This window comes from Lonchura striata, chromosome 30 (genome assembly GCF_046129695.1).
Source record: "Lonchura striata isolate bLonStr1 chromosome 30, bLonStr1.mat, whole genome shotgun sequence".
NCBI classification, from domain to species: Eukaryota; Metazoa; Chordata; class Aves; order Passeriformes; family Estrildidae; genus Lonchura; species Lonchura striata.
Window position 1 is genome coordinate 5,333,688 of NC_134632.1, and position 27,880 is coordinate 5,361,567.

Consider the following 27,880-nt stretch of genomic DNA (forward strand, 5'->3'; position numbering starts at 1 on the left):
TGAGCCTGTGTTTCTCTAATTTGCATAAATATAGGTATATTGTACAGAGGGAGATAAAATTCTCCATTTCTCTGATCTGCTTATTTGAAGGAAGATCTCAGAGGGAAGTACTGAAGCCATAGCATGTTTGAAGAATTAACTGCAGCACAGATAAAAAGCTTTAGAAGACCCCACAGGAGGGCTTTAATTTGAACAGTGAAATACAGCTTAAAGAGCTTGAATTGGCTAAAAGAAGAAAAAGATAATTTCGTGGTTTATAAAGCCCTCTGGAAATAACAACCCAGGGATGTGTTTATTTGCCATGGGAGCCTGATGTCTCTCCCCCTTCTTTCCTCCAACCACTGGGCAGCTTTGGCCAGCCCAACCCCTCCACGGGGTTGCTCCTTCGGTTCAGTGCAGCTATTTTCCAGAGGTACGGAAAATTAACTTGCTAAAAATAGGGCTGTTGGGCACAGGAGAGCTCCGGCTGGGAAGCGGGGATGGTGCAGAGCGGGCAGCGGTGCCCTGGGCACGGGGCTGCTCAGGAGCAGCTCTCGTAGTAGGCGACTTTCCTCTTGATGCTGTCCCGGATCCTTCCCACCTGCTCCTCCAGCCCCGACAGCCGCGACATCCTGGACACCAGGGCCTTGTTGCCTTCCTGAATTTCTGACTCTAAAGCTAAGGAGAGAGGGCATGGAAGGGAAGGGTTACGTGGTGGGGTTGGGCTGAGCCTCCACCTCGCTCCTGCAGAGCTGTGACAGGGCAAGAACACCAACATCCTGCCCTCCCTCTGCTCCCCACCCTCTAAACAGCCCCCAGAGCACCGCTCCCATCAGTTCTGACTGCCAAAAAACGGAAGGGAGTGTGTGGAGGAAAACAGGAGCACAGTGTCACTGCAGGCAGGGCTTCCCTTGGTGGTGGCACCCTTGAAAACTCTGGATTTCCTGGCACAGCCCCACCAGCTCCAGCCCAGATCCCACCCTCTCGCTGCCCAAAGCACGCTGTGCCCCTCGCCGCTCCTTTCCCCACAGCACAGCAGCCCCAGCTCCTTCCCAGGGCACGATGGCAGAGTTTGTGAGAGCCTTACTTTCCATCCTGAGCACGATGCCCAGGGTCTCCTGGAAGAGCGCCTGCGCCTCGCGGCCGATGCTCTGCACCCTGCTGCCCTGCTCGCCCAGCGCCGGGCCCTGCCCCGCCCTGCTCTGCAGCTCCGAGAACAGCTCCTGCACCTGGGCCAGAGCCTGGGAAAGCAAACAGGCACTGCAGCAGCCTGGCAGAGGGCATTTCCACCTTGCATCCTGTCTGGGTGTTAAATGGACACCGCACCAGGGCTTTGTAACCAAACGTGTGCCAGTTTGAGATGCACCCACAGACCAGCAGGCAGCTCCACACAGCTGCCCTGCCTCAGGCAGGACAGGCCAGAAATGAGTTCCAGCAAAGGGCCTTAGGATCGGGAAGGGTTCAGCAGCACGGTGATGCTGGGGTGTGACAGCTCAGCAGCCACAGCCCGCACAGGAAGGTGACCTGGCACACCCACAGAGGGTACCCTGCTGTGATCTGGTACCTGCTGGGCCCTGCTTGTACCTGCTGTGACCCGGTACCTGCTCTGACCTGGTACCCGCTGTGACCCAGTGCCCACTGTGACCCAGTGCCCACTGTGACCCAGTGCCCACTGTGACTCAGTACCTGCTGTGACTCGGTACCCACTGTGACTCGGTACCCGCTCTGACCCGGTACCTGCTGTGACCCGGTACCTGTTCTGACCCAGTACCCACTGTGACCCAGTACCTGCTGTGACCCGGTACCCACTGTGACCCGGTACCCACTGTGACTCGGTACCCGCTCTGACCCGGTACCCGCTGTGACCCTGTACCCACTGTGACTCGGTACCCACTGTGACCCGGTACCTGCTGTGACCCGGTACCTGTTCTGACCCAGTACCCACTGTGACCCAGTACCTGCTGTGACCCGGTACCCACTGTGACCTGGTACCCACTGTGACTCGGTACCTGCTCTGACCCGATACCTGCTGTGACCCGGTACCTGCTGTGACCCGGTACCTGCTGTGACCCGGTACCCGCTGTGACCCGGTACCTGCTGTGACCCGGTACCCACTGTGACCCCGGTACCTGCTCTGACCCGGTACCCACTGTGACCCGGTACCTGTTCTGACCCGGTACCCACTGTGACCTGTACCTGCTGGGCCTCGCCCGCCCGCTGTGCCGCTGTCCCCGCCGTGTCCCGCGTGTCCCCGGCCCGCAGGCGGTTCCGCTCAGCGCCGCGCTGCAGCTGCGAGAGCCGCCCGGCCAGCCCGGCCAGCCCGGCCCCCACGGCCTCCACGTTCTTCTGGGCCGGCCCGAGCACAGCCTCGATCTGCGGGCAGAGCGAGCCCGGTCAGCAGAGCCACATCCCAGCCTCCCTGTGCCAGCTGTGCTGCCTGAAGGACACAGGCGGGCACAGGACCTGGGGCGGCTCCGGGAGGCTCTGGCGTCCCTCACCTCCTCCACGCGCTCGCGGATGAAGCGCAGCGAGGAGCCCGAGCCCCGGAGGGCTCCCTGCGCCTCCAGCAGCACCGCGTTGGCTCGCTGCAGGTTCCCCACCACCTCCTCCACGCCGGCCTCCACGGCGTTCGCCCGGTTCCTGGGGAAAGGTGGGGAGCAGGCAAAGTGAGTGTGGATGAGGGCTCAGACTGGGAGTCAGGTCACGGAGGTGAAGTCAGGGAGCTTGGGGAGCTGGAGAGGATTGCTACTGGCAAGGTCACAGTGTCCCACCCCCAAAACCCACACGTCTGCACCCAGCAGGTTTCCTTGTCAGAGGAACGTCAGTTCTGCTTCACAGCCTCAAGCAGAGGAGACAACTAGGAAGGGGAGAGAAATGCCTTCCTTCAAACTAGTCAGAAACGTTTATTTCCTGCTGCATGACCATGGGAAAGCAATAAGCACGGAAGCAGCTCCAATGAACAGTTTCCTGCTCGCAGTGGGACTGCTCGGGCCAGGTGACAGAGCTCTGGAGAAAGCCAGGCTCCCCTGCCTCATCATTTCCAGCAGGTTAAGCAGGTGTCAGACACTGCCAAGGAGTTTACAGATTTACCCTGCTGACCTTCTTGCTGGGGTATTGCTGCAAGTCAACTTGTGACAAAGCAGATGCTCCAAATTGGCAAGGACACCCTGTAATCACTTTTGAAGGGACTGTGGAATAATTGTCCCAACTTTCACCCAGAAAACAAATAGCCCATTAACTCTCCCCATGCTCTCTTGTGCAATTGGGATGTAGGTCACCAATATCAACTAATACCAGGGCAACGCTGCCATCTCCCAGCACAGGCACTCGAGATAAGAGAAAAGCCTCCACTGCTTTCCATAAAGCCCTTCCTGTGCTGGTATCTGTAACAGGATCTATTCTGGGGAGATTTATTCGCACTGGGGCCCCAGGGAGGTGTCTGGAGATTGCAGACTCAATCTGTTAGGCACTGGATGGACACAGAAGATCCCGGCCTAAAACTTCAGATTGTGCAAGTCAGGACAGCTCGGGCAGAGCCAGATTTAAACCCAGCTGAGAACCACCAGTTCCACCCCAGCCGAGGGACCCTCAGCTGGCAACGGCCTTGAACCCCCACCGACCTGGCCTGCTCTGCCTCCTGCTGCAGCCGCTTGGCCCTGGCGATGTCCTCGGCCGTCTGGGCAAGGATGTCCTCGGGGCACTGCAGCTCGGCCGCCAGCTTTTGGATCTCCGTCATTCTCCTCCGGACTGCAGCGGCGTCCGTGGGGAGACGCAGGGAGAGAACTGACTCACTGATTTCCTGGATGGAGGCAGGATCCGTGTCCTTGTCTGCAGAGCCAGCAGGCAGACAGCTTCAGGGGAGGTGGGAGTGCAAACACAAGGGAGGAGGAGGGCAGACACCCAGGCATGTTTCACACACATCTCCTCATTCCTGACAGCTGCCAGGATCCCTTCCGAACGCTTCTCCTTGAATTCCATGCACTTCTCATTCACACCAGCAAAACTTTCAGGAAAGAGATGAAATGATACCTTGAATTTGGCAAAGCTAACAGCATGGCTGAGCCCCGAGCAGTCAGGCACCCTCACTGAACAGATGAGGGTGTGTTTCAAGACAAGCCTTTTTTCATTTCACAAATAAAAGTTAATAAATCAGAAGCAGGCAGAGCCCAAGGGACATTAGTCCAGTGATTAGCTCAGAAATATCTTCACTCATCATTAACACCAGGCAGCACCAAATGACCTGGTTTTCTTACTCAGCTAATGCTCAGGAGGCTCATTATGTTATTACAATCTGTCTGTGAACAATAAGTCATCCTATCAGTCTGTAGGACAACAAGGAATCCTCATCTGATTAACAGCCTGCTCCAGAGCAGGGTCATCTGTCTGTGTGTCCGCATCAGTGAGCGTGGCCAGAAAACCTCTGCGCATCAGATCACTGCTGGCTGCAAATCCCCAGCCCTGGAGTGCCCAGGGAATGCCCGGAGGTGGCACCCAGCGCTCTGGGCTGGTGACAAGGTGCGGATCGGGCACGGCTGGGACTGTGCCCCTGGAGCTCCGTTCCAAGCCCAGAGATGATCTGAGCACTCCAAGCAGCACTGTGCCATGCCCGAGGCGGGCTCAGCCCAGCCCAGCCGTGCCAGGGGTACCTGCCAGGACGCCCCGCAGCCGCTGCAGGAGCTGCTGCACCCGCCGCACGTCGCCCTGGAGCTGCGTCCTGCTGGTCCCCAGCTGCTCCGCCAGCCGCCGCGTGCTGCTCTGGACCTGGGTCGCCGACAGCTCCGTCCTCTGGATCTGCACACACAGCAGCTGCTGGGGCCTCTGCTCCATCCCGAGCCACAGCCCTGCCCAGCCACCGCGCTGCTCCCTGTCCTCGCTGTGCCGCAGCTCGGAAGGGCTGCAAGGGTTAAACACTGGGGCTGGGGTCTGCAAAGGGAGCTCTCAGAGAGGGACAGCAGCATTCAGCTTTTAAAAACACCTCTGAAATGCATTTTGACTTACTTGGAAACCTCCCTTCCTCTTTGCAAGGCACAGAAAGAAGCTGCAAGAGCCCTAACCCATGAACTGTCTCTGGTTGTATCAAATGCATCAAACCTGCAGAATCTGAGAGCTTCCCATGTTCCCAGCCCTTCTGCCATTCTGATCCCAACCCAGCAGGGAGAGAGGCTTCCCTGTGCTGTGCCCAGAGCCACTCAGTGCCTTCAGCTGGGGAGGCAGGACCCGCACACAGCAGGGAGCCTCCCACTCCAAAATTCCTGGATTTCGGAAGCTGCCCGAGGGTGAAGCCTCAAGCAGAGTTCGAGGTGGGTGCTCCTGACTCTCTGCTGCGGCAAGCAGAGCTCCGAGCGGGGGGACGGGCAGTGCCCACACTCACCAGCTGTGCCGTGTCCCGGAGCCGGGCGCTCAGGCTGCCGAACTCCTTGGCCGCTCGCCCAGCCGCAGCCAGGGCCCCGCTGGCCAGCGGGAAGAGGCCGTGGCAGGGCCGGCCAGCCCCACAGGCAGAGCTGTTGTCCCGAGGGCACAGCAGCCCCTGGCAGCGGGCAGGGGTGCACGGCTCCGCTCGGGCCCCTCCGCACACCTGGGAGGGACAGAAGAGCTGGGGTTGGGCAGCGCCCAGCAGGGAGGCAAACACAGCTCCACGGGCATGGCACACCCTGCCAAGGGAGCTGGGAGCTCTGAGCTGTGCTGCAGGAGCTGTGTGGGAACAGGAGGGAGCCCAGCAGGCTGGCAGTGACACAGGTGACACAGGTGGCACAGGTGACACAGGTGGCACAGCCCAAAGCGCTGCAGATGTGCCAGTCGGAGAAGGGCAGCCAGAGCTGGATGCCCCCACCCGAGCCAGTGACCCTGGTCAGCATGGCAGCAGCAGCCCGAGCTGCAGGAGAACCGGACAAAGCAGGGGCCAAGCCCCAGTGGCTCACGGAGAGTAACAGCACATCTGCATGGAGCAAACCTGTGTGCAGAACAGCCCCTGTGCCCTGCTCGCTCCGGGCAGAACTGCACCTGAGAGCAGCAGCAGCTCTGCCTCTGGCACCTGCAGAGCTGCCCCAGGCTCACACTGCAGCAGGGCACGTGCCCGGCCAGGCCAGGCTGGTGGCTCAGGACGTGCTGGTGCCCCCAGCAGCAGCGAGGGGAGGCTGGTGGTCTCCACAGCAACCGGCACCCAAATGGGTCTCCATGGCAATGACAAAGCAGCGAAGGAGAAACAAGAGAAACCTCATCCAGAAATTAAGGGGGTCTTGGAGATAAGGAGTGCCACAAGAGAGTCCCTGGAGGGAAAAGGACAGGCTGGAGGGGGTGGAGGGCAGTGCTGGGGATCTGTGATCTTGGCAGGGATGCTCGGCCAAGGCAGCCGAGTCTGTCGGAGAGGGGCTTTGTCCTGCCATGCCTGGGGAGAGGGGCAGGCTGCAGGGTGAGACTGCTGAGCCCCGCAGGGCCCCCTTGCAAACAGCCACAAGATAAAAACCCGCTTTGCATCTTCACCTGGTTGATGACAGGGGTCAGGTCGGGGCCCGAGGCCAGCTCGGCCCTCAGGGCCAGCAGCTTGGCCGTGTCCCCAGCCAGGTCCCCCTGCAGCCCCACGGCGCTCCGGCGGCTCTCCCGGGCCTGGGCCAGCAGCCCCGGGGCTCCCTCGGCCAGGCTGCTGGCACGGCTGGAGCTCTGGGAGGCAGAGCGGATGGTCTGGAAGGCTCCTGTGGGAATGAAGGCCATAAAGGGAACAAATGACTCACAAATGCAGCACAGCTCTCAGGGAGGCACTGCCTCTGCCCTGCGCTGGGTCCCTGCACAGGAGAGCGCGCAGGGATTAGTCACCAAGGCACCACCAAAAACTCCTCCTAGCTCCAAACACCCTTCAGCCATTCCCTCGAGGGATCCTGAAGGGCTGAACTCGGGACTGGGGTTAGGAGGCTGTAACTAAACTGAAGCCAGCCAAGGCCCACACGCTGATCCTGAGCTTTGGCAGGGCAGGACAGGTTTCAGAGCCTCCTCCCAGCTCCCGAGCAGCCCCATCATTCCCCTGCAGCACAGGCTGGAAGGAGGTGGCCAGGACAGGGAGCTCTGAGCGGACAGAGAGGTGCAGAGTGAAGTGTCCTGGTGCCACTGGGCATGGCTGGCACGTCCCCGAGCTGTGTGCTGTGGCAGGGAGGGGACAGCAGCGAGGCACTGGGACAGAAGGAGCCGGAGCAGGACTCATGGCAGCAACCACCAACATCGTCACAGGGTTTAATCAGCTCTTCTCCTCCCCAGTGCCTGGCATCACTTCCCCACCCTCCATCCCTCCTGTCTGTGCTCAGCCTCCATCCCCTGGTGCCTCATGGATCCAGTGACACTCTCCCAGCAGGGCTGGCCCCTTCCCACCCCTCCCTGGCAGCAGAGGTTGTGCCGGGGGGGAACAGGAGCACAGAATGAGCTGCCAGCCCCAAACCAGCAGAGCAAATCCCCCGGCAGGGAGACAGCCCTGGGCATGGCCAGGCTGCATGGAAAGCTCTGGAGAGGAGTTTGCAGTGTTTGCAGTTCTGAGGCTGACAGCAGGTTAAATCCTCTTCTTATCCCCCCAGCCAGGAGAAACCCCAGGCAGCCAGGCTGAGGTAAATGAATGAGTGCAAATGAAGAGGTGTTGCAGCTGCAGAGCTGTACCTGACAGGTCCGTGCTGCGGCTGCTCTCAAACTGGCTCTTCTTGCTCTGGAACTGGGAGCTGGTGGCAAACAAGCTGCTGTTGAGGGCTTCGAGCTCCCTTGACAGAGAGGCAGTGTCATCCAGGAAATGAAGGTCGGGATTTATGCCTTGGACTTGCTCCCTGGGAGGAAAAAAGAACAAAATGTGAATTACACAGACAGCAAAGCAGACAGGGCATGGCTGAGAGGGCCAGCTGTGCTGGGGCACTGCCAGCACCTGGCAAAGGGACACTTCTGAGCCCACAGGCAGGTGAGGACACGGCAGGGCCTCACAGGTTTGCAGGGAGGGGAGCTGAGCTGCAGCCCCTCCATGGCAGGGCTGTGCCCACGCAGGAACCAGGAATGCTGGATGTGCCCTGAGAGTGCCCTCAGGCAGCCCTGAGAGTGCCACTACGCTCCTCCTGCCTTGGGGACATTGTGCACGGGACAGGCACGCATGGAAGCAGGATGGGCACACATGGAAGCAGGACGGGCACACATGGAAGTGGGTCAGGCACACATGGAAGTGGGTCAGGCACACATGGAAGCAGGACGGGCACGCATGGAAGCAGGACGGGCACACATGGAAGTGGGTCAGGCACATATGGAAGCAGGACGGGCACACATGGAAGCAGGACGGGCACACATGGAAGTGCTGCTCTGCTGCTTCCCTGCTCCCCTCGTGGCAGAGCCAGGCAGGCAGGGACACAAACAAAGCAGAACCCACACAAGCAGCTCACAGGAGACCCCAGCAGCTCCTGTGGCTCGGGGATGCGCCCCAGGAGCAGCGCCCATCCCTCACCTGATGGCAGCGAGCGCGCCGCTCGCCCGGGCCAGGCCCTGCTGCGTGCCAGCGGGGTGGCCCAGGATGCCCAGGGCCTGCTGCACGTTGCCCTGTGCCCGCGAGAGCCGGGGGCCGAGCCGGGAGCCGCCCGTGCCCGCGGGCAGCCGCGCTGTGGCGTTGGCCAGGCCGGCCTGGCGCTGGCGCAGGCGCTCGATGTCGCCGTCGTAGGTGTGGAAGCAGGGGTGGCAGGGCTGGCAGCCGCGCTGGGAGCTGCAGTGGCCCCGCTGGCACCGCTCGCAGCGGGCCCCGGTGACGCCGGCGCGGCACAGGCACCGGCCCGTGGCACGGTCACAGCCCGCCTCCTCCGTGCCATGGAAGTCGCAGTCACACTCTGGACAGGACAGGTGGAGGGAGAGAGAGGTGGTGGTGGATTACTTTATGTCTGTATAAAATATACCCTTAATTATAAAAGTATCATTAATTATAAGAGCTGACACCCATCCCCTCCTGCAGGGACAGAGGTGACATGGGCAGAGGAATGGGACGAGCCCCCCGGCCCAGAGCTGGCACAGCCCTGAGCCCACAGGGCCAGCCCAGGGTGGCCCAGGACTCGCCCCAGGCTGCTGGGAGGGCACTGGTGGATCAATCCGTGGTCTCACACCTGTGCAGCCTCCCCGTGCATCCCGGTAGTGCCGGGGCGGGCACTGCTGCTGCCCCACGGCCGAGCACGTCTGTCCTGTGAAGCCGTCCCTGCACGGGCACTGTCCTGTGAACTGAGAGGGCAGCACGTCAGGGACCTGGCGGAGCTCTGCCCCAGCTGCTCTTGGCCACCAAAGCCCCCCACGGATCATTTCCTCCTCTCGGTCTGTGCCCAGGCCATGCCCGAGGGGCTGTGCCAGGCTGCAGCTCTGGCACAGGGTGCAAACAGGCTCCAAAGAGCCCCAGCACCACCAGGAGGATGTTTTTCTTTCAAAAACAAAGCAATCGCCCACGAGCAGCTGCTTTGCCATCTCAGGTCTCCTCCCCACGCTGAGCTCATTTGGAACCTATCTTAGGCTCTCAGAATTTGTCATGGTTTGGGGTTTTTTACATTTAACTTTAATTTTCCCAGTTGTCTCCTAAGCCTGAAGTGGCACGCATGCTTTTCATTAACAAATGAGCATAATTAACTTTGCTCGCCTGGATGAAGATGTCTTATTAGGACTTCCTTGATAAATATCAGGCTTGTTCAAGTGACTTAATCTTGCCTCAGTAATTACCACTTTCTTTCATTTTCCTGAATAGTCTGTCGTGGTGTTTTCTAAGCATTAGGAGAAGGAAAATAGGAGTGGGATGCACTGGGGAACCCACAGCTCTTTTTGTGAATGTTCCTATGGACAGGACAGGACAAAGGAGCCACCCAGCAGGTGGCTTTGATGCTGTGACAGGTCCCCAGTGAGGGGACAGAGCTGTGGCAGTGACACCCTGGTCTGTGCAGCTCAAGCCCTGAGAGCTGCTCACAGGGAAAGGAGAGGAGAGAGCGAGCACAGGAGAAGGAAAGGGGAGGGAAAGGGAAAGGGGAAAGGGGAAAGGGGAAAGGCGAAAGGCGAAAGGGGAAAGGGGAAAGGGGAAAGGGGAAAGGGGAAAGGGGAAAGGGGAAGGAGGAAAGGGGGTACCTGGTTGCAGTGGGGGCTGCGGGAGCCGCGGGGGTCGCAGGCACAGGGCTGGCAGCCCTGCCCGCTGCCCAGGCCCCAGTGCCCGGCCGCGCACTGCCCGCAGTCGCTGCCCACCACGCCGGGCAGGCAGAGGCAGCTGCCGGTGTCGCCGTCGCAGGGCACGGTGTCCTGCCGCGTGCCCAGCGCATTGCAGCTGCACCCTGCAACGCGGAGGGGCCGGGTGTCAAACCACGACACCGCCCAGGGGGCTCCTCCGTCCCTTCCCAGCTGAGCTCAGCAGAGCTGCCCCTCGCTCTGGCAGCATCCCCCAAACGCTGCCGCGGGGGCTGGAGCCCGAGGGTCCCAGTGTCCCCCAGCCCGAGGGGACACGGCAGTGCCCCGAGCCACAGCTGGCCCGCTCTGCGTGGCATCACCCCCAAACCCCACCAAAAGTACACCTGAGACCAGCCCCAGCCTGAGCCAGGAGCTTTTATGAACCTTCACAAAACGGGCCCTTGGCTTGCAAACCCCAAAGCAAAGCCGGGCAGGACCCGGCTCCCTTTGGGAGGGGGCACCCCGGGGGCAGGGGGGCATCCCAGGGGTACTCACTGCGGCACCCAGCGGGGTTGGCAGCGGCCAGCTGGGCAAAGCCCGGCTTGCAGAGGTGGCAGCGGTCGCCCTGCACGTTGTCCTTGCAGACGCAGCGCCCCGTGTCCGGGTGGCAGACGGAGCCGGGCACGGTGCCCTCCGGGTCACACTCGCAGGCTGCAAAGGGGCCAGAGAGGTGCCAGCTGAGGGGGCAGCCCGCGGGGAGGGCGCTGCGGGGCTGTGGGGCGGCACTCACGCAGACAGGCCTCGGGGTGGCTCAGCGCCCGCCGCGGGTTGCGGAAGTAGCCGGATTTGCAGCGCTCGCAGTTGGTGCCCTCGGTGTTGTGCTGGCAGCTGTCACACACGCCCCCGTCCGCCCCGCCGCTGGCCTGGTACACCTCGGGGTCGAAGTGGCACGAGGACGCGTGGCCATTGCACTCACACCCTGAAAGATCCCAGAAAAGGGCTCAGCTGGAGCCGGCGCCGTGCAAACCCCTCCGGCGGCAGCAGCGGGTCCCGTGCGACACGGTGACACCCGTGCCAGCCCCACAGCGGCACCAGGGCTGGGCACGGCTGCAGCCCACGAGAGGCTGGTGTCCCCAGGCAGGGCTGGAGCTGCCGCGGGCAGGATTTGGGGCGGGGGGGCACTGGCCGTACGCTGGCAGGCGTGGGGGTCGCTGTCCTCGGCGGGTGCCCAGGGCCGGGCGTTGAACAGGGCGGCGCAGCGCTCGCAGTGCGGCCCGGCCGTGTTGTGCTGGCACACGCAGCGAGCAGGGACCTGCTGCACAGACACGCCGCGACCCTTGGTGGCAGCAGCTCAGCACGGAGCCTCGCCCTCCCCTGCCACTCAGCTCATGCCCGTCAAACAGCCTCCCACAGCCCATTTCTGCTCACTGCGGCCAAGGTGTCCTGAGGAGCACACCAGGCAGGCAGTGGAGCCATCCTGGCAGTGTCCTGGTGCCTGCAGCCCATGTAGAGCCACCCTGGCAGTGTCCAGGTACCTGACAGCCCATGTAGAGCCACCCTGGCAGTGTCCAAGCCCCTGGCAGCCCATGGCAGAGCCACCCTGGCAGTGTCCAAGCCCCTGGCAGCCCCTGTAGAGCCACCCTGGCAGTGTCCAGGTACCTGACAGCCCATGGCAGAGCCATCCTGGCAGTGTCCAGGTGCCTGCAGCCCATGGCAGAGCCATCCTGGCAGTGTCCAGGTGCCTGCAGCCCATGTAGAGCCACCCTGGCAGTGTCCAGGTGCCTGCAGCCCATGTAGAGCCATCCTGGCAGTGTCCAGGTACCTGACAGCCCATGTAGAGCCACCCTGGCAGTGTCCAAGCCCCTGGCAGCCCCTGTAGAGCCACCCTGGCAGTGTCCAAGCCCCTGGCAGCCCATGGCAGAGCCACCCTGGCAGTGTCCAAGCCCCTGGCAGCCCCTGTAGAGCCACCCTGGCAGTGTCCAGGTACCTGACAGCCCATGGCAGAGCCATCCTGGCAGTGTCCAGGTACCTGACAGCCCATGGCAGAGCCATCCTGGCAGTGTCCAGGCCCCTGGCAGCCCCTGTAGAGCCATCCTGGCAGTGTCCAAGCCCCTGGCAGCCCCTGTAGAGCCATCCCACGGTGTCCAGGCCCCTGCAGCCCCAGCTCACCATGCTGTGCTGCTCCTCATCGGGGCCGCAGCGCTCGGCGTGGCCATGGCAGAAGCAGCTCCCCAGCACCTGCATCTCCGTCACGGCGTAGAAGGTGCTGGGCGAGTGGTAGCCCTGGCGAGGGATGTGGGGCAGCTCCGTGAAGTTGATGCGCAGGTTGGTGAAGGGCCCCAGCTCTGTGGAGGACAGGGGACGGGTGTGAGGGGCAGCAGAAGTTCCTTGAAGTTGGTGGGGAGGGCTTGGAGCAAGGGAAGGAGGAATTGGCACCAGGAGCAGCAGCTGAGCCATCAGCAAAGACCAAATGCTGCTCCTTGACACCCAGAGGTGCAGCTGAGGGGTGCCCAGGGGTTACCCCAGGTCTGCACTTCCCAACCCTGCAGGGAGAAGCACCAGGAGCCTCATTCCCCTCTCCCTCTCAGCTCTGGGGGAGGCCCAGCACTCACTCCCGATGGCCTGGCTGTAAGAGGAGCTGATTGCAGAGCCCAGCTCTTGGACACTGAATTTCACCTTAGAGGGAAAGAAAGCAGGTTAAAAAGCAGGAAACTCAAGCTGCTCTCTAGGCACTGTGCTCAGGACTTGCCTCTGCACACTTCGCTAAACCCAGGGACAGCCTTTAGAGCCGAGAGGACTTTGCAGGAACAGCAAAGCACCCAGCACAGCACCTGCCCGTCACAGAGCAGCACAGGCGCTCCTGCAGGCAGCAGGAACCTTCCCAAGGGCTGCCCTCAGTGCTGCTGGGTGCCACGGGCCCCCCCTCACCAGGTGTGCCAGGCTCCCATCCCTCACCAGGTGTGCCAGGCCCCCACCCCTCACCAGGTGTGCCAGGCCCCCCCCCTCACCAGGTGTGCCAGGCTCCCACCCCTCACCAGGTGTGCCAGGCCCCCACCCCTCACCAGGTGTGCCAGGCCCCCCCCCTCACCAGGTGTGCCAGGCCCCCACCCCTCACCAGGTGTGCCAGGCCCCCCCCCTCACCAGGTGTGCCAGGCTCCCATCCCTCACCAGGTGTGCCAGGCCCCCACCCCTCACCAGGTGTGCCAGACCCCCATCCCTCACCATGTGTGCCAGGCTCCCATCCCCACCTCTCACCAGGTGTGCCAGGCCCCCATCCCTCACCACGTGTGCCAGGCCCCCACCTCTCACCAGGTGTGCCAGGCCCCCACCCCTCACCACGTGTGCCAGGCCCCCACCCCTCACCACGTGTGCCAGGCTCCCAGGCCACCCCGTGTCCCTGCAGCATCACCCACCCCAACCCCGGGCCCACACGGGGGGTCCCTGCCACAGCCCCCCAGTCCCTACCGTGCCCCCGTGCAGGGGGTGCCCGCGCAGCTCCTGGCACCGGGGGTCCTGCCAGCCCTCGGGGGGCCCAGGGGGCACATGGGGGAAGGCAGTGGCACAGTCGGAGGCCAGGTACTGCAGCACCTGCCACGTCCTGCCGGCGTCCAGCGAGCGCTCGATCAGCATCGCTGCGGGCGGCGACTGCGGGCAGGGACAGACACACGGGCTGGCACGGGGCTGGCACGGGGCTGGCACAGCACTGGCACGGGGCTGGCACAGCACTGGCACAGGGCTGGCGCCTCGCAGGAGCTCCCGCAGACACCCACCCTGAAGTGCAGCACCACGCTGTGCAGCTGGAACAGCTGCTGCAGGTCCAGCTGCAGGGACACGCGCTGCACACCTGCGGGCACAGAGTGTGGCATCAGGGGACAGCGGGGACACCGGCCAGCCCTTCCCTCCTCCCCCCAGCCGCGGGGCTCAGCGCCGTCCCCTCGTCCCTCGGGCGGGCTGCTGTGCCCGGGGTGCCCCTCACCGTTCTGGGACTGCCACCAGCGCGCGCGGCCGGCCGAGGCCAGCACGTTCTCCACGCGGTGCCCGCTGTAGCTGTGCGGCAGCCTCGAGTCACACCTGCAGCACTTCATGCTCCACTGCAAGGAAAGGACAGCGGGGGTGACCACCCCGAGCCCCCGAAGGCGCAGGGTGGGCAGGAGAGGCAGGGCGGGTTCGTGAGGGACCAGGAGCATCAGCCCGGAGCCGGCTGAAGGACCACGAGCAGCGAGGCTGGCGACACTCAGGCCTCAAGTGCTCCCCTCCACACCTCGCTGAAAACCACAGCTCGAGGTTTTATGGACTAACAACTAAACCCGAAATGCTTTTGACTAACACAGATTTCTGGCGACCCATCAAAATTGCGGTTTTTTAAGCGACCCCCCTGGTTTCCACAAGGCCAGCAGCTGATACAAAGCCCTTTGCAGCCCTCAGGACTGGCTGGCCCTTTCCACACGGCCGAGGCGCTGCTGGTGGACACCAGGGCCTTTCTCTCCTGCCCAAGGGCTCGCGATGCCCGGCCCGGGGCTGGCCCCGGGAGCAGAGCAGCAGCGAGCAGTGGGTGAGAAGCCAGGGGGTGGGAAGTCGAGTGGCTCAAAGTTCAGCCCTTCACTTGAGCAAGTCATCCACGGAGTAAACACAGACGGAGCACGGGGAACGTGGGGACGGCAGAAAAGCGTCCCCCGGGAGCAAACAAATCCCCAGATTGTCACTAAACAGGCAACGCTCCCTGCAGCCACCGCCAGCCACGCCGCGGGGCTCCGGAGCCGGCTCAGGAACGGGCAGGAAGCAGCAGGAAAGAGATTGAGCAAGAGCCGGGGTGGGGAAGGGCTGGACAGCAGCCAAGGCACGGGGTGGGCGAGCAGGGTGGGCCAGGACCACCGGGAAACTGGGATGGAGACACCCAGGTGAGGCCAAGGTGGGAAGGGCAGGGCCAGGGGGATGGGGAGTCAGGATGTGGGAATTAGGAGATGGGGAATGGGAATTAGGAGATGGGGAATTGGAATTAGGAGATGGGGAATTGGAATTAGGAGATGGGGAGTTAGGAGTTGGGAATTAGGAGATGGGGAATGGGAATTAGGAGATGGGGAGTTAGGAGATGGGAATTAGGAGATGGGGAATTGGAATTAGGAGATGGGGAATTAAGAGGTGCTGCCAGAGCCCACAGCAGCATCCCAGGGGGACCCAGGGACTGAAGCACTTGGAGTGGAGCCAAGGACTTCATAGACCACTGGGAGGGGAAAGATGCTGCTCAGGGCATGAAATTAAGGGCTCGGCACCTCCAGCCTGGTGAAAAACAGGTTATTCAGGGAAACTGAGGCTGCCCCAGGCCTGGCAGTGCCCCAGGCCAGGCTGGAGGGGGCTTGGAGCAGCTGGGGAGGGTGGAAGGTGTCCGTGCCAGGGCACTGGAACTGCATCATCTCCAACCCACAGCTTCGGAGAGCTGAGCTGTCAGCAGCCTGGGCAGCAGGGGAGCTCCCAAATGGAGCAGTGGGACACGTCTGTCACACTGACCATCCCAGGGGGATTAGGGGGATGGAGCAGAGCGTGCCAGAGACAGCAGGAGTGGCCTTGAGGGTTCAGAAATGTCACCCTGCTGCAGAGGGGTCTGGGTCTGGCAGGGGCACAGCTGGCACGGGGAAGGCAATGGGATACCTCTGCAAGGCTGGCAGGGGCTGCCGTGGCTCCGGTGGCTCCGGGGCCACGGGCACGCTGGGACCCCAGGGGGGAATTGGCTTTCAGGGTCTGAGCAGGGTGACAAGGGACAGCAGCATGCACAGCCACCCCTGTGCTCAGAGCTCCAAACAGAGTCAGATCCAACCCAAACCCCAACAGGGTCCCAGCGTGGGGCTGGGCTCGGGAACGGTGACACCACAATTAGTGGTTTCCCTGTTAAAAATGAATTTGTGCTTTACAAAAATTCACCTGTGGTTTCATTCCTAACACAGCCCAGAGCCAAGTCTGCTCTGTCCCAGGCCCGGGAGCCCTTCCCCAGCTGGGTGCACAGTGAGATCCTCACTTGTGACCCATCTATTTCCTTATTTTCCACAATCTTTATGTTCTCTGTCTATAAATACCCCACCACAGGAGTTGGCAAACTACAATATTTATAACACTATCACAAAGTAAGCAAACATAGCACTGAAAAGATAAAATCATTCCATTTCCTTGGCTCTCCCAGTGAGAATCACAAATAATTTAATCAGGACTAGGCAGAACTCGTTTCAGATAATGGCCACGAGGAGCAAATTGTCAGGGAGCTGCAGGAATTATCCACAGAAATAATCTACTGAACAATTGCCAGCGGTGATTAAACTTCCCACCAGTCCTGACTGTGCTCAGCAAAGGAGAAAGGAAGGTTTTCTGCAAGGGGAAAGGTTAATCTCGGCTAAATTATTCATTAGGAGTGACTCGTGCACACTTATGAGATCATTCACACAACTGGGACCCCGGTGCTCTCCAGCAGCCACAGCCCCACTCAAACCTGGTGCTAAATCAAAGCCAGTCTTCAATGGTGTGAGACAAACCCTTCCCAGGCAGCCCAGGGCTGTGCTGGCTGCAAAAATCTCTTTTTTTTCTTTTTTTTTTTTTTTTTTTTTTTACCCCTCAATTTTTAAATTAAGGCTAAAATTAACACTGGAAACCAAACTCATTTCACATGCTCGGAGTAAGTTGTGAAACCCCTGTATTGCACAAGAGCAGGGTTTGCTCTTACCAGCTGTGACTATGTGTCTCAAAGTTCCTTGGGACAGAGGGAATTACCAAAAGTGACGGCCCAAAACGAGGAGAGCTCTACCAGCACGTACTTCTCCCAGCTCTTCCCCATTTCTCCTTTTTCAGGCAGCTCAGCGGGTGCTGGAGCTGGCCAGGAGCACACGGGGCTGCAGCACCTCCTGCCACGGAGCTGTGCTGCCAGGGCTGGGGCTGCCAGGGCCTGCCAGGGAGGCCAAAGAGGCTGCAAGGAAATCACTTCTCGCCCTCTGTGCCTCCGAGCTGCTCCAGACACCCAAAAGATGGGTTATGGAGGCTCTGGGATTGAGGGAAATTCATTCCGGACTTTTGAAAGATAATTGACAGCAGGGTTGTGTGAGAGGGGACACTGCTGTGCTCAGATTAAATAAGAGTCAAGTCTCAGAAATAAATGGAAGGGGGAAAAATCCTCAAAAAATGACCTGAAATGTGTGATGGGTCTGTGCTGCTCCCCTCCTCCCTGGCCCTGTGACCCAGCTCCTGAGCAGCCTCCCTGCTCATGCAGCCCCAGAAAAACTCACACAATTCAACCTGCTGGCCCCTGAGCAAAGTCATTCCAGGGGCTCCTGCTGCCATTTAACATGAGCAGAGAGCCCTTGAAACAAGAACCTCCTGGCACAGGAGCACAGCCCAAAATAAACTGCACTTATCAGCAGAAAGGGAAGCTGAGCAGGGCAGCCGTGGGCAGGGACCCCTCCTGGCTGTGGGGCTCGGGGGTCCCAGCTCGGACCCGCTGTGGCAGGGACAGGGCTGTGCCAGCCGGGCTCCTGGGGCAGGGCTCATCGTGCCCGGGAGGAAATCCTTCCCTTTGCCACGGGAAAAGGCAACAGGAGTTCCCGTGGCTCTGCCACCATGGTTAAACTGCCCAGTGAGCAGCTGGTATTCCAAAACTGCACTGGGATTCAGTTTGGGAACACAGATCTGGCACAGAATCGTGGAGCTGAAAGGGATCACTGAGTGCAGTTCCCAGCCCCACACAGGACACCCCAAATCCCAGCCTGAACCCGAGATTCTCTTTGCCATGACATCAGTGTCACCTTGGCTGTCTGGAAATGACCTGAAAATGAGCTCCAGGGTTCTGCTCAGGTCACAGAGAGAGAGCTCTGCCCCCAGCTTGGTTCTGCCCCAAATTCAGAGGGGGCAGAGACGGGGTAAAGGCGCCCGTCGGACAAACATCCCAGGGATGAGGTTTAAGGAAATGAAGTTCCTTTCCCTCACTTTAAAGCAAGCACGTGGGTGCTGTTTTCCTCACCCCATCTGTTCTCACATCAGCAAAACTTCATCTAGAACCCGCCAGGATGACTTGACAGGCTGCAAACCCCAAACTGCACCAGCTTATCCCACACCCCACACGGCTCCTACCGTGACACCAGAGCTGCTAACGGGGACTGCCCCCCTCCACATCCACCAGGTGCCCACAAAGATCGGGAGAGGCAGGCAGGAAATCCCACACAAACCACATTTGAAATATCAAAAGTCTCCCAGGCTGGAGGCTGAGGAGTCGCTCCCCAGCCTGCTCCAGCAGCAGCACAGGGACCCAGCCCTGCTCCTGCCCTGCCTCCTCTCCTGTCTCTGGCACAAGATCTCTCAGGGTGCTCAGGGTGGCTGTGAAAGCCTCTCTGTGCCCCTCTCTGTGCCCCTGTGGCTGCAGGGACCAGCGGGGGCTGCTCCGTGCTCCTCAGTGCTGTGCATACGTTTCTATTCACATCTGTATCACACATAGCTCATTTGCAGTTCATCTATATCAGACACAGAATAATATTCCATAGTTCATTTATAGTTCATAGATCAGATACAGAATAATATTCTATAGCACATTTACAGTTCATCTATATCAGATATAGAATAATATTCCATTGTTCATTTACTGTTCATATATCAGATATAGAATACTATTCTGTAGTTCATTTATAGTTCATATATCTGATACAGAATCATATTCTGTAGTTAATTTACAATTCATATATCAGATACAGAATAATATTCTATAGTTAAGGCAGTGCCAGCTGAGGCTTGAACCACACCTGAGCCCACCACAGCCTCTCACAGCAGCTGCCAGACTCCAGAGCCAGCCTGGCTGGTTTATACCCAGTTTGTGCCAGGCTCCCAGCACAGAGTTCTCCAGCCTGGCTGGGTTTATACCCGGATTGTGCCAGGCTCCCAGCACAGAGTTCTCCAGCCTGGCTGGGTTTATACCCAGTTTGTGCCAGGCTCCCAGCACAGAGTTCTCCAGCCTGGCTGGGTTTATACCCAGTTTGTGCCAGGCTCCCAGCACAGAGCGTTCTCCAGCCTGGCTGGGTTTATACCCAGTTTGTGCCAGGCTCCCAGCACAGAGTTCTCCAGCCTGGCTGGTTTATACCCGGATTGTGCCAGGCTCCCAGCACAGAGTTCTCCAGCCTGGCTGGGTTTATACCCAGTTTGTGCCAGGCTCCCAGCACAGAGTTCTCCAGCCTGGCTGGTTTATACCCGGATTGTGCCAGGCTCCCAGCACAGAGTTCTCCAGCCTGGCTGGGTTTATACCCAGTTTGTGCCAGGCTCCCAGCACAGAGTTCTCCAGCCTGGCTGGTTTATACCCAGTTTGTGCCAGGCTCCCAGCACAGAGTTCTCCAGCCTGGCTGGGTTTATACCCAGTTTGTGCCAGGCTCCCAGCACGGAGCTCTCAGCCGGGCCATGGGCCTGCCTGCCCCACCTCCGTCCCTGCCCGGGCTATAAACGGCACTGCGAGCTCCCGCTCGGGTTTCAGGGGCTGAGCCCGGCCAGCGATGGAGCAATCGCAGTGCAAAGAACAAAGGTTAGAGCGAGCTGCAGCTGGGCAGACAATGGAGCAGAGGCTGCAGCTGATCGCTGACCACCAGAGTTGCAAAAGAGGAGCAGGCGGGCAGCGCTGCCAGCCCGGGCGCTGCAGCAACCCCTCGTCCCATGCCCTCTGCTGAGCTTGCAAAACCACCTCCAGAGTTGTACCTATTTGGCAACTGAACAAGGGCAAAAACCAAAAAATAGTCCTAGGAGTCCATAAATTAAACATGCTTGCTTTTTATAGGATGGGAATAGGGAAATCGAGTTCAGTTTTGTTTAAATTAGGGAAGCACAGAAAGGGAGGGGAAAAATTAGGAAATGCTGAACCCATGGGGATTTCTCCCAAGTTAAGAGTTGATACAATCAAAGCTCCATCAGCAATTACAGCTGCAGAACACAAATTGGGGGATTTGCTATCAGTAACCGAATCTCTCATTGCAATAATGGAAAAGAGCAAAGTGTCAGGAAGAGAAGAGCCCATTCCCAGAGCCAGAACTGCAGAATCCAACTCAACACCGTGTTAACTGTTCCCTATCCCCTCTGACCCTGCTGCTTGTAAGGCAAGGCACAAGGGACATGAAACCCAAATAGTTTTGGGATTTGTGGCCTGGAAGAGACGGCTGCAGCCCTGCTCCCTGCCTTCCTCCAGGAGCCCTCCCTCCCTAATCCTGCAGCCAGCAGGTCACAACTAATCCAGAGCCAGCAGAGGCACCCAGGCCCCACTTCAAAGATCACAAATGATGCAGAGGATCACAGTGATGGCCTCTGAAAGAGCTGCCAGGGTCAGGCAAAGGGGGTGCCCAGCCCATTCCAGCTGCTGTTGGGATGTGCAGATTAATCAAGGTTTTGTCCTCACCCAAGCACAAGGCCCCCATGCCCCCTTTTCAAATATAAGTCACTGCTAAAAGTCATTGTTAAATGAAGATTTCAGAGGCACATTTTCAAGCAATTTTCCTCATCTATAAGCAGAAATTTGGAAGAAAAATCTCATTGAGCCACAGGAAGCAGTAGGGGTTTATTTGTGTGATGAGCACAAATCCTGATCCCTGGGAACAGCAGAAAAGCTCCAAAAAAAGGGAGTGGAGGAAATGCCTGACTGTGCCTGTCTGCCTGGAAAAGGACCTGAGGGAGGAGAGATGCTGCAGCTAGCCCAGCTGAGGAGGATCCAATGCTCACACCCCTCTGGGCTGGGAGCTGCCCCCTCCCTGAGCTCAGGGACCAGCGGAAATCTCTCCAGCCCAGCCAGGACTCCACTGGCTCCACAGCAAATCCGCTCCCAGCCACATCTTGGCCTCCAGTTTGCAGAGGAATTAAAAGCAGAAGGCTGGCTCAGTGGAGCTGGGCTGCAGAAAACACTGCCCCACTGGAGAGCTGCCACTCCTTTCCTCTGCAGCATCTCTTCCCAAACCCTTCCTGCCTGTCCTGCACTGACCCCTCGGGGCTCCTCCCAGGGCTCTCAGGGGTGGACAGCAGGCACAGAGAGGCTGTCGGAAGTGCTCACAGCAGGGACAATCACCCCTGCAGCTCCCAGCTCCGTGCTCGGGCACATTTACACCTAAACTCCCTCTGACTCTCTGGCAGTGGGAATCTGCAGCTGGGTGAAGCATCTCCCCCTGCAGATCTCCTGCCCCCACACAAGCCGGGACTGGAAACAACTTCAGCAGCTTCCAGAGCCCTTGTGAAAGACCTGGAATGTTCCCGTTTATGACAAGCGAAATACGAGTTCAGTTTAAAACCAGAACGTCCAGGGACAGGAAGGTTTGGGATGCTTTGCCCACGCTGCTCCGTGCCCATGGCCTGGCACTGCCTTTGTGCCCGGCTCATCCACGAGGATGGCACAGGAGGGATCCAGGGGACACTGCATGGCTGGGAGGGGACAAATCCCAGCACCACGGAACGATCTGGGTTGGAAAGGACCTTGCAGCCCATCCCATTCGGGGCAGCTCAGAGCCCCCAGGCTGGCACATCCCTGCCGGGCGGGGTGGGAGGAGGGTGGAGGAAGGCTCCGAGGGTCGGGGGGTGAGCAGGCTGTACCTGTCCGTGGGGTGTGCAGTAGGTCTCGGGCTGGCGGAGGCCGCAGGTGGAGGAGGCTGTCAGGAGAGGAGCCCGGCCCAGCAGCAGGTCCCCGGGGGCAGGGTAGCAGGCTCCGTGGGTGCAGGATCCCTGTGCTGCCAGGAGCCGTGGGGCAGCTGAGACAGGGAACAGGTCAGGGCTGCTGCCAGGGGCACGGGCACCAACCAGCCCCACGGCAGGGCAGCTGGGCAGCTGCGTGCTGCACCAGAGCAGCCCCGAGGCCGTGCTTCCCAATGCACCAGCCCACCGAGAGAAGGGTGTGTCAGCCCCAGGTACCTTTAGTTTTAAATAAGAGTGCTTTGTACTGAGGGTTACTTCCAAAACACTTCCTTGCCCATGGAACTGAGCAGCCCTGGAGGTGTCCCCTGTTCCCAGAGCCACCCCTGGAGGTGTCCCCTGTTCCCAGAGCCACCCCTGGAGGTGTCCCCTGTTCCCAGAGCCAGCTCAGGCCAGGGAGCAGCCCCCTGCCACCCCCCAGCACCGCAGCCAGGCTCAGCAGCGCTGCTCTTTAGCCCGCCGGGCCCTGCTCTTTGGGGAGCAGTGTGAGCCTTACCCAGCAGCACAAGCACTGCCCATGGCCACAGCTGGCAGCGAGGCTCCATTCGGCCCCAGACACACCTGGGGAAGAGTTTGCAGCAAGACTGAAAAGAGCAGAAAATATCAGTTCAAAAGCTCAGTCCAGGTTCTGCTTCCTTCTCACTTCACAGGGAGATAGTTTTAATTAATCTACCCAGAATAGCGTGGGGGGGAAATCAAGAATAATGAAGAGGAAAATCAGATGCTGAGACTGAATTTGCCTCCAAGGCAATGAGCCCGGAGGGGATGGAGTGTGCACACACAGCCGGGCAGCCCCCAGGCCCCCTCCCAGCCCCTCTGTGTGCCCCAGCCCCTCTCTGTGCCCCTGCCCCTCTGTGTGCCCCAGCCCCTCTCTGTGCCCCTGCCCCACTCTGTGCCCCAGCCCCACCCTTCCCTTCCAGAGTCAATCCCAGCTCCAGCCTGGCGCGGCGGCCCGAAGTCACATTCCAGGAAAAGGAGAGATCCATAAAAACCTCCTGTGAGAGATTCCTGCAGGGAAAGGAGCCCCGTGGGACAGCCCAGGGGGGATGCTGCCAGCACACACCCGCAGCGAACAGAAACCTCACCTGCCCCGTGCCCTGCGCTGTCCCCGCGTCCCCGGCACCGCAGAGCTCCGAGCCCGGCCGAGCCTGGCAGGCTTTAAACGCCCTGCCTCACCTGCAGAGAAGGTGCCCGTGGGCGCAGCGATGACAGAGCAGTGATTCAGGGATCCCCAGACATCCACGCCCTGTGAGCGCATAGCTGCGGGCGGGCACCGCGATCCGCGGGCACCGGGCGGGGAAAGAGCCCAGCTGGGCTCCGTCTGACCCGCCCGGGCTGTGCCGGAGCCTGGAGCCGGTTCCGGGGCTGTGCCGGAGCCTGGAGCCGGTTCCCGGAGCCTGGAGCCGGCTCGGCACCGGGCAGGTTCCGCACGCTGTGCCCACACCGCCCGCAGGGCAGTGCCGCTCGCAGCACCTCAGCTCCAGCCTTCAAACACTGAGGGAAACAGCAGCGTACCTTTATTATCATTATTATTATTATTATTATTATTATTATTATTATTATTATTATTATTATTATACTGCGGCAGCAAAGGCACAAACTTCTAAGCTAAACACCTCTTTGAAGTGAGGACTGTTGAGCGAAGGCAGCTCAGACTGCTGCCGCCACCACCCAGCGCTGCCCACACGCCGGATTTCAGCTCAAACTGGTTTTCAACCTGAGCAAAACTTCGCCGAGCCCTCTGCATGTACCTCAGTGGAATAACCCCGCAGCCAGCTCCTCTCCCACACTGGTGGGGGGCTCGGCAGGACCCCGGGTGGCTCCGGGTCTCTCCTGCTGCGCTGTCCTTGGTGTCACCCACGTCCCATCCCCACCCGAGTGACACCGGCACGTCAGGCTGAGGGCGGCAGCTCCGAGCAGGGCTGCACACAGAGCTGGGAAAATTAAAAATATCGTCCCTCGGGCTGCAGAGTGTGAAAGCAGCGCCGAGCCTGCTCGGGCCGAGCTGCGGCGCACGGGCTCGGCTCCTGCTCAGCAATGCGGTAACGCCGCATTCCTGTGCCCGGCCCCGCCCGGCCCCGCCAGGAGACAGCCTGCAATGTCTTCAGGAAAAAGGGAGGATGAGATGTAAAGCCTGCAATGTCTTCAGGAGAAAGGGAGGATGAGATGTAAAGCCTGCAATGTCTTCAGGAAAAAGGGAGGATGAGATGTAAAGCCTGCAATGTCTTCAGGAGAAAGGGAGGATGAGACGTGCCCCGAGCTGCCGACACGGCCCCTGCACAGCCGAACCCCCCAGAGCCGCCTGGCGAGTGGGAAGGGTCCCGGCCAGGCACGGCAAGGGAAAACATCACCTGCAATTCCAGCCCCACCAGCTCAAACAAGAACAAAACGGAGGAAAAGGCTCGTTTACAGAATATCAACTGCACGCCAATGAAAATGGGCCCGGGAAGATCGGCTGTGAGCGGGTGGATGGGGCGGGGGTCCCTGAGAGCCCCGAGGGGAGTCAGGAGCCGGAACAGCCCCAGGCTGGCCTGGCCAGCAGAGGGAACACGGCCGGAGCTGTGACTGAGGCAGAAATGCTCCACGGCAAATGAAATGCGAGCGCTGGAGCAATCCGGGGTCGGTGGGACAGACAGGGATGCTCGCAGGGCTCCAGCTCCTCTCCAGCCTGTGCCAACCTGTGCCAGGCCGTGCCCACAGCCCTCAGAGGGCTGGGCAGACATTCCCTGGAAAACAAATACCATTCACTCCTGCAGGAAATCATGCTCTGAGTCACGGGACATCCCCTGCCCTGAGGCAGCAGGGGACACAACTGCGGGGAGCTCTTCTCCAGGGGCAGAGCAGCAGCCCGGGGCCACGGGAGCAGCACAGGCAGAGCCCCGTGCCAGGCGGGATCCCCGTGCCAGGCGGGATCCCCGTGCCAGGCGGGATCCCAGGGATCCCATGGGAGCAGCACAGGCAGAGCCCCGTGCCAGGCGGGATCCCCGTGCCAGGCGGGATCCCCGTGCCAGGCGGGATCCCCGTGCCAGGCAGGATCCCAGGGATCCCATGGGATGGGTACAGGGGAGGAAGGTTCTGGAGGGGGATGAGCACAGGGGAGGAAGGTTCTGGAGCCCATGGGATGGGCACAGGGGAGGAAGGTTCTGGAGGGGGATGAGCACAGGGGAGGAAGGTTCTGGAGGGGGATGAGCACAGGGGAGGAAGGTTCTGGAGCCCATGGGATGAGCACAGGGGAGGAAGGTTCTGGAGCCCATGGGATGGGCACAGGGGAGGAAGGTTCTGGAGCCCATGGGATGGGCACAGGGGAGGAAGGTTCTGGAGCCCATGGGATGGGCACAGGGGAGGAAGGCACTGCAGGTGCCCCTCTGCACTCACAGGGTGAATCAGAACTGGCTGAGCTCAGCACTGAGCACACTCAGGCCTTGCAGCCCAAAGGGGAAAGGATGTGACTCCTGCATGAGTGGCTCTGTTTTACTTCTCCAGGCTGACACTACTTTCTGTTCAGATTAGAGGCACACGAGTGCTCCATTCCCTCGGGAGCTTTTCCAAGGACACTGTTGGAGTTCAGCAGCTTTGGATTCAGCTGCTGTGACACCTTCAGCCAGCCCAGGCCAGGCGGGAATGTTCCTGCTCTGTTTAGTTTTTAACTTCTCTCTCTGGAGCTGACAGAAACACAAAAGGAACTGGAAATCAAGGACAGAGCACTGCATAAAGAACATTAATCCCTTGAAATGCAGAACCTCCACAAGGAGAAGGATGCTGCTTGAGGAGAGTTCTATAGTTCAAGCATACAGAAGTTGAACAATACTTAATGCTGCTGTTACAATTTTCACTGAAGGATTAACAAATGTCTGAAGCACAATCCCTGAAAGCACATTTGCTGCACCAGCAGCTGCCTTACAATGGATAAAACAGGCAGGGGGATAATTTGCTTATGCTGAGCAGGATCTTGGCACAGGGAGGGGCAGAGTCCGGACTCTCAGAGCTGGGATGAAACCTCCCTTCAGCCTGAGTCCTGCCAGGTGCCTGCAACCTTTGTGGGAAAACCTGGAAGAGTCCCGGGACATGGAGCTGGAGGCACTGAAGCTGCTTGGGAGAGTTTTATCAGGGGTAAGAAATGATGTCTCATGTTGTAACTTTCTGATAACCCTCTCTGTTGGAGGATTAATGATATCAGTAATAAAAGAGGTTTTATCCCAGCTAATCTTTTCATTTCCCATTTTAATTCAAATCTGACCAGCAAACCACCTCCTCATTCCAGCAGAGATGATTTAAATCACTCCTTTGCTAATTACCATGATCTCCTTTAAAAGCATTTCAGGAATTCCTGATGAAATTCCCATTTGTGTTCTGAAAACCTGCTCTGAAAGCAAATAAAACTTTGGACCAAAACGCCACTGACCTACTTTAGGTTTAAATTCCAATAACTCTGGGAGCTGGCTCCAGAGTGCAGCAGCCCTGTGGCCGCAGGCTCCAGTGCAGCCCTGCAGCAGTGCCAGCTGCGGGCACAGCTGGGGCAGGCCCTGCAGCCAGGGAGGGACAGGCAGAGCTCAGGCCCTGCTGCACGCCCAGCCCAGCCCAGGAGCTCAGAGGTGTCCCAGATCCCTTCCCACCACCTGGACAGCAAAGCAAAGGCTCGGGATTTGCCCTTAAATTGGGTTTTCCTTCCCCCCCAGCTCCTTTCCCCACCCGCTGTGGCCTGACCCACGATGGGTCGGCACAGAATGCCCCAGTATCCCCAGTATCCCCAGTATCCCCAGTATCCCCAGTATCCCCAGAACCCCTGTGGGGCAGCAGGGCTGGGCACAGCCCCCCAGGCAGGAGGGCCACGCTGCAGAGCTGGCAGGGCACAGGCTGGCACTGTGCTCTCTTTCTACCGGGGCCTTGATAAAATTATCCTTGCGGCGTTATTTTTGTCACGTCCCCATTCTCTAAACAGGAAAATATTCCATTAGGAAAGCATCCAGCTCGCCTCTGGGGGTTTTGGCTTTTCCAGGCTGTGGAATGGAGGGGTCTCTGCACCCCTGGTGCCAGCCAGCGAATCCCCCAAAGCCTCAGTGACCATGGCACCAGAGTGACCATGGCACCAGAGTGACCAGGGCACCAGAGTGACCAGGGCACCACAGTGACCATGGCACCAGAGTGACCATGGCACCACAGTGACCATGGCACCACAGTGACCATGGCACCAGAGTGACCAGGGCACCACAGTGACCAGGGCACCACAGTGACCAGGGCACCACAGCCAGAGCTGTCCACCCTGTGGCCACCACAGCCTGGGGAGCTCCTGTGGGCCCAGCCCAGCAGGCACAGCCAGGCTAGTGGAAGCAGAGCTGCATTATTTATTCTTTTTCCACAGGACACATCTTCAGCACAGCTTGCTGGGCTTTGGGGTTTCCTTTCCTTTTCCTGTCCTTGTTTCCTTGAGCGTTTCAGGGTGACACACCTGCAGCAGCTTGTGCCCGAGCAGATCAGACATCCTGGAAATGTTCTGATTTTTTAAGATTTTCTAAATCCTTCTGAGTTTACATTCTTGTAGCAAACCTTCTCACACATATTCTGTAAATAATTGATTGTTCTGCATTCCTTCATAGAGGCAGAGAAATTTGATAGACTGGTGGTTTGTCCAGTTCGTTGGAGAGGTGGCACTTTCACCCTCCAATCCACTGCCACCTTTGGAAAACTCTAACTGCTGGAGTAAAAAAGAAATAAATTAAGTCTTCTACTGTGGCAATAACAGCAGCTGGCATCAATCTTTCTCGTGTGCCATAGTAACAGTCCTGGGTGTTCTGGCAGGAGGGGCAGCTCCCTTTCCCTCCCAGCCCCTCCCAGGGCAGCTCTCCTCCTCCCGGAGCCTCCAGCACGCACCCGCGGCATGGCCAGCGCCTGCCGTGCCAGCAGGGAGAGTGCCAGCCCGGGCTGGAGGAGTGTGCCAGCCCGGGCTGGAGGTGTGTGCCAGCCCCGGGCCGGTGAAACCCGAGCCGAGCACCTCCTCAGGGCTGGCAGCGGGGCTCGCTCCGCGCCCCAGAGCACGGCCAAGGTCACCCCCGGCTACCGCGGTGACCCGTGCCAGGCAGCCGTGCCAGGAGGACGCTCAGCCTTGGCAGGG

General features: G+C 59.7%; 1 protein-coding gene across 1 annotated transcript; it reads right to left on the reverse strand.

The window, feature by feature from the left end:
- Positions 1–159: 159 nt before the first annotated feature.
- On the reverse strand, positions 160–22,316 carry LAMB3 (laminin subunit beta 3). The gene is made up of 22 exons (XM_077789089.1): positions 22,268–22,316; positions 21,676–21,830; positions 14,081–14,195; positions 13,875–13,948; positions 13,570–13,749; positions 12,717–12,780; positions 12,274–12,449; positions 11,296–11,416; positions 10,895–11,083; positions 10,660–10,815; positions 10,072–10,271; positions 9,078–9,189; positions 8,435–8,807; positions 7,615–7,775; positions 6,460–6,668; positions 5,351–5,554; positions 4,626–4,770; positions 3,600–3,807; positions 2,478–2,619; positions 2,176–2,352; positions 1,067–1,220; positions 160–657 (listed from the first exon to the last, which is right to left on the reverse strand). Exons 1-22 carry the CDS (start codon positions 22,314–22,316, stop codon positions 521–523), a joined length of 3,501 nt encoding a protein of 1,166 aa, XP_077645215.1. The 3' UTR covers positions 160–520.
- Positions 22,317–27,880: the final 5,564 nt, after the last annotated feature.

What these genes read in the sequence shown, in the direction of transcription:
- LAMB3 (XM_077789089.1), bottom strand. Translation starts at nt 22,316, where the DNA reads ATGGAGCCTCGCTGCCAGCTGTGGCCATGGGCAGTGCTTGTGCTGCTG. An exon ending in CGACCCCCACGCCTGCCAGC is followed by an intron (nt 11,084 to 11,295) that starts GTACGGCCAGTG and finishes GGGATCTTTCAG; the next exon opens with GGTGTGAGTGCAATGGCCAC. An exon ending in GCTGCGGGGCGTCCTGGCAG is followed by an intron (nt 3,808 to 4,625) that starts GTACCCCTGGCA and finishes CTGGCTCTGCAG; the next exon opens with ACAAGGACACGGATCCTGCC.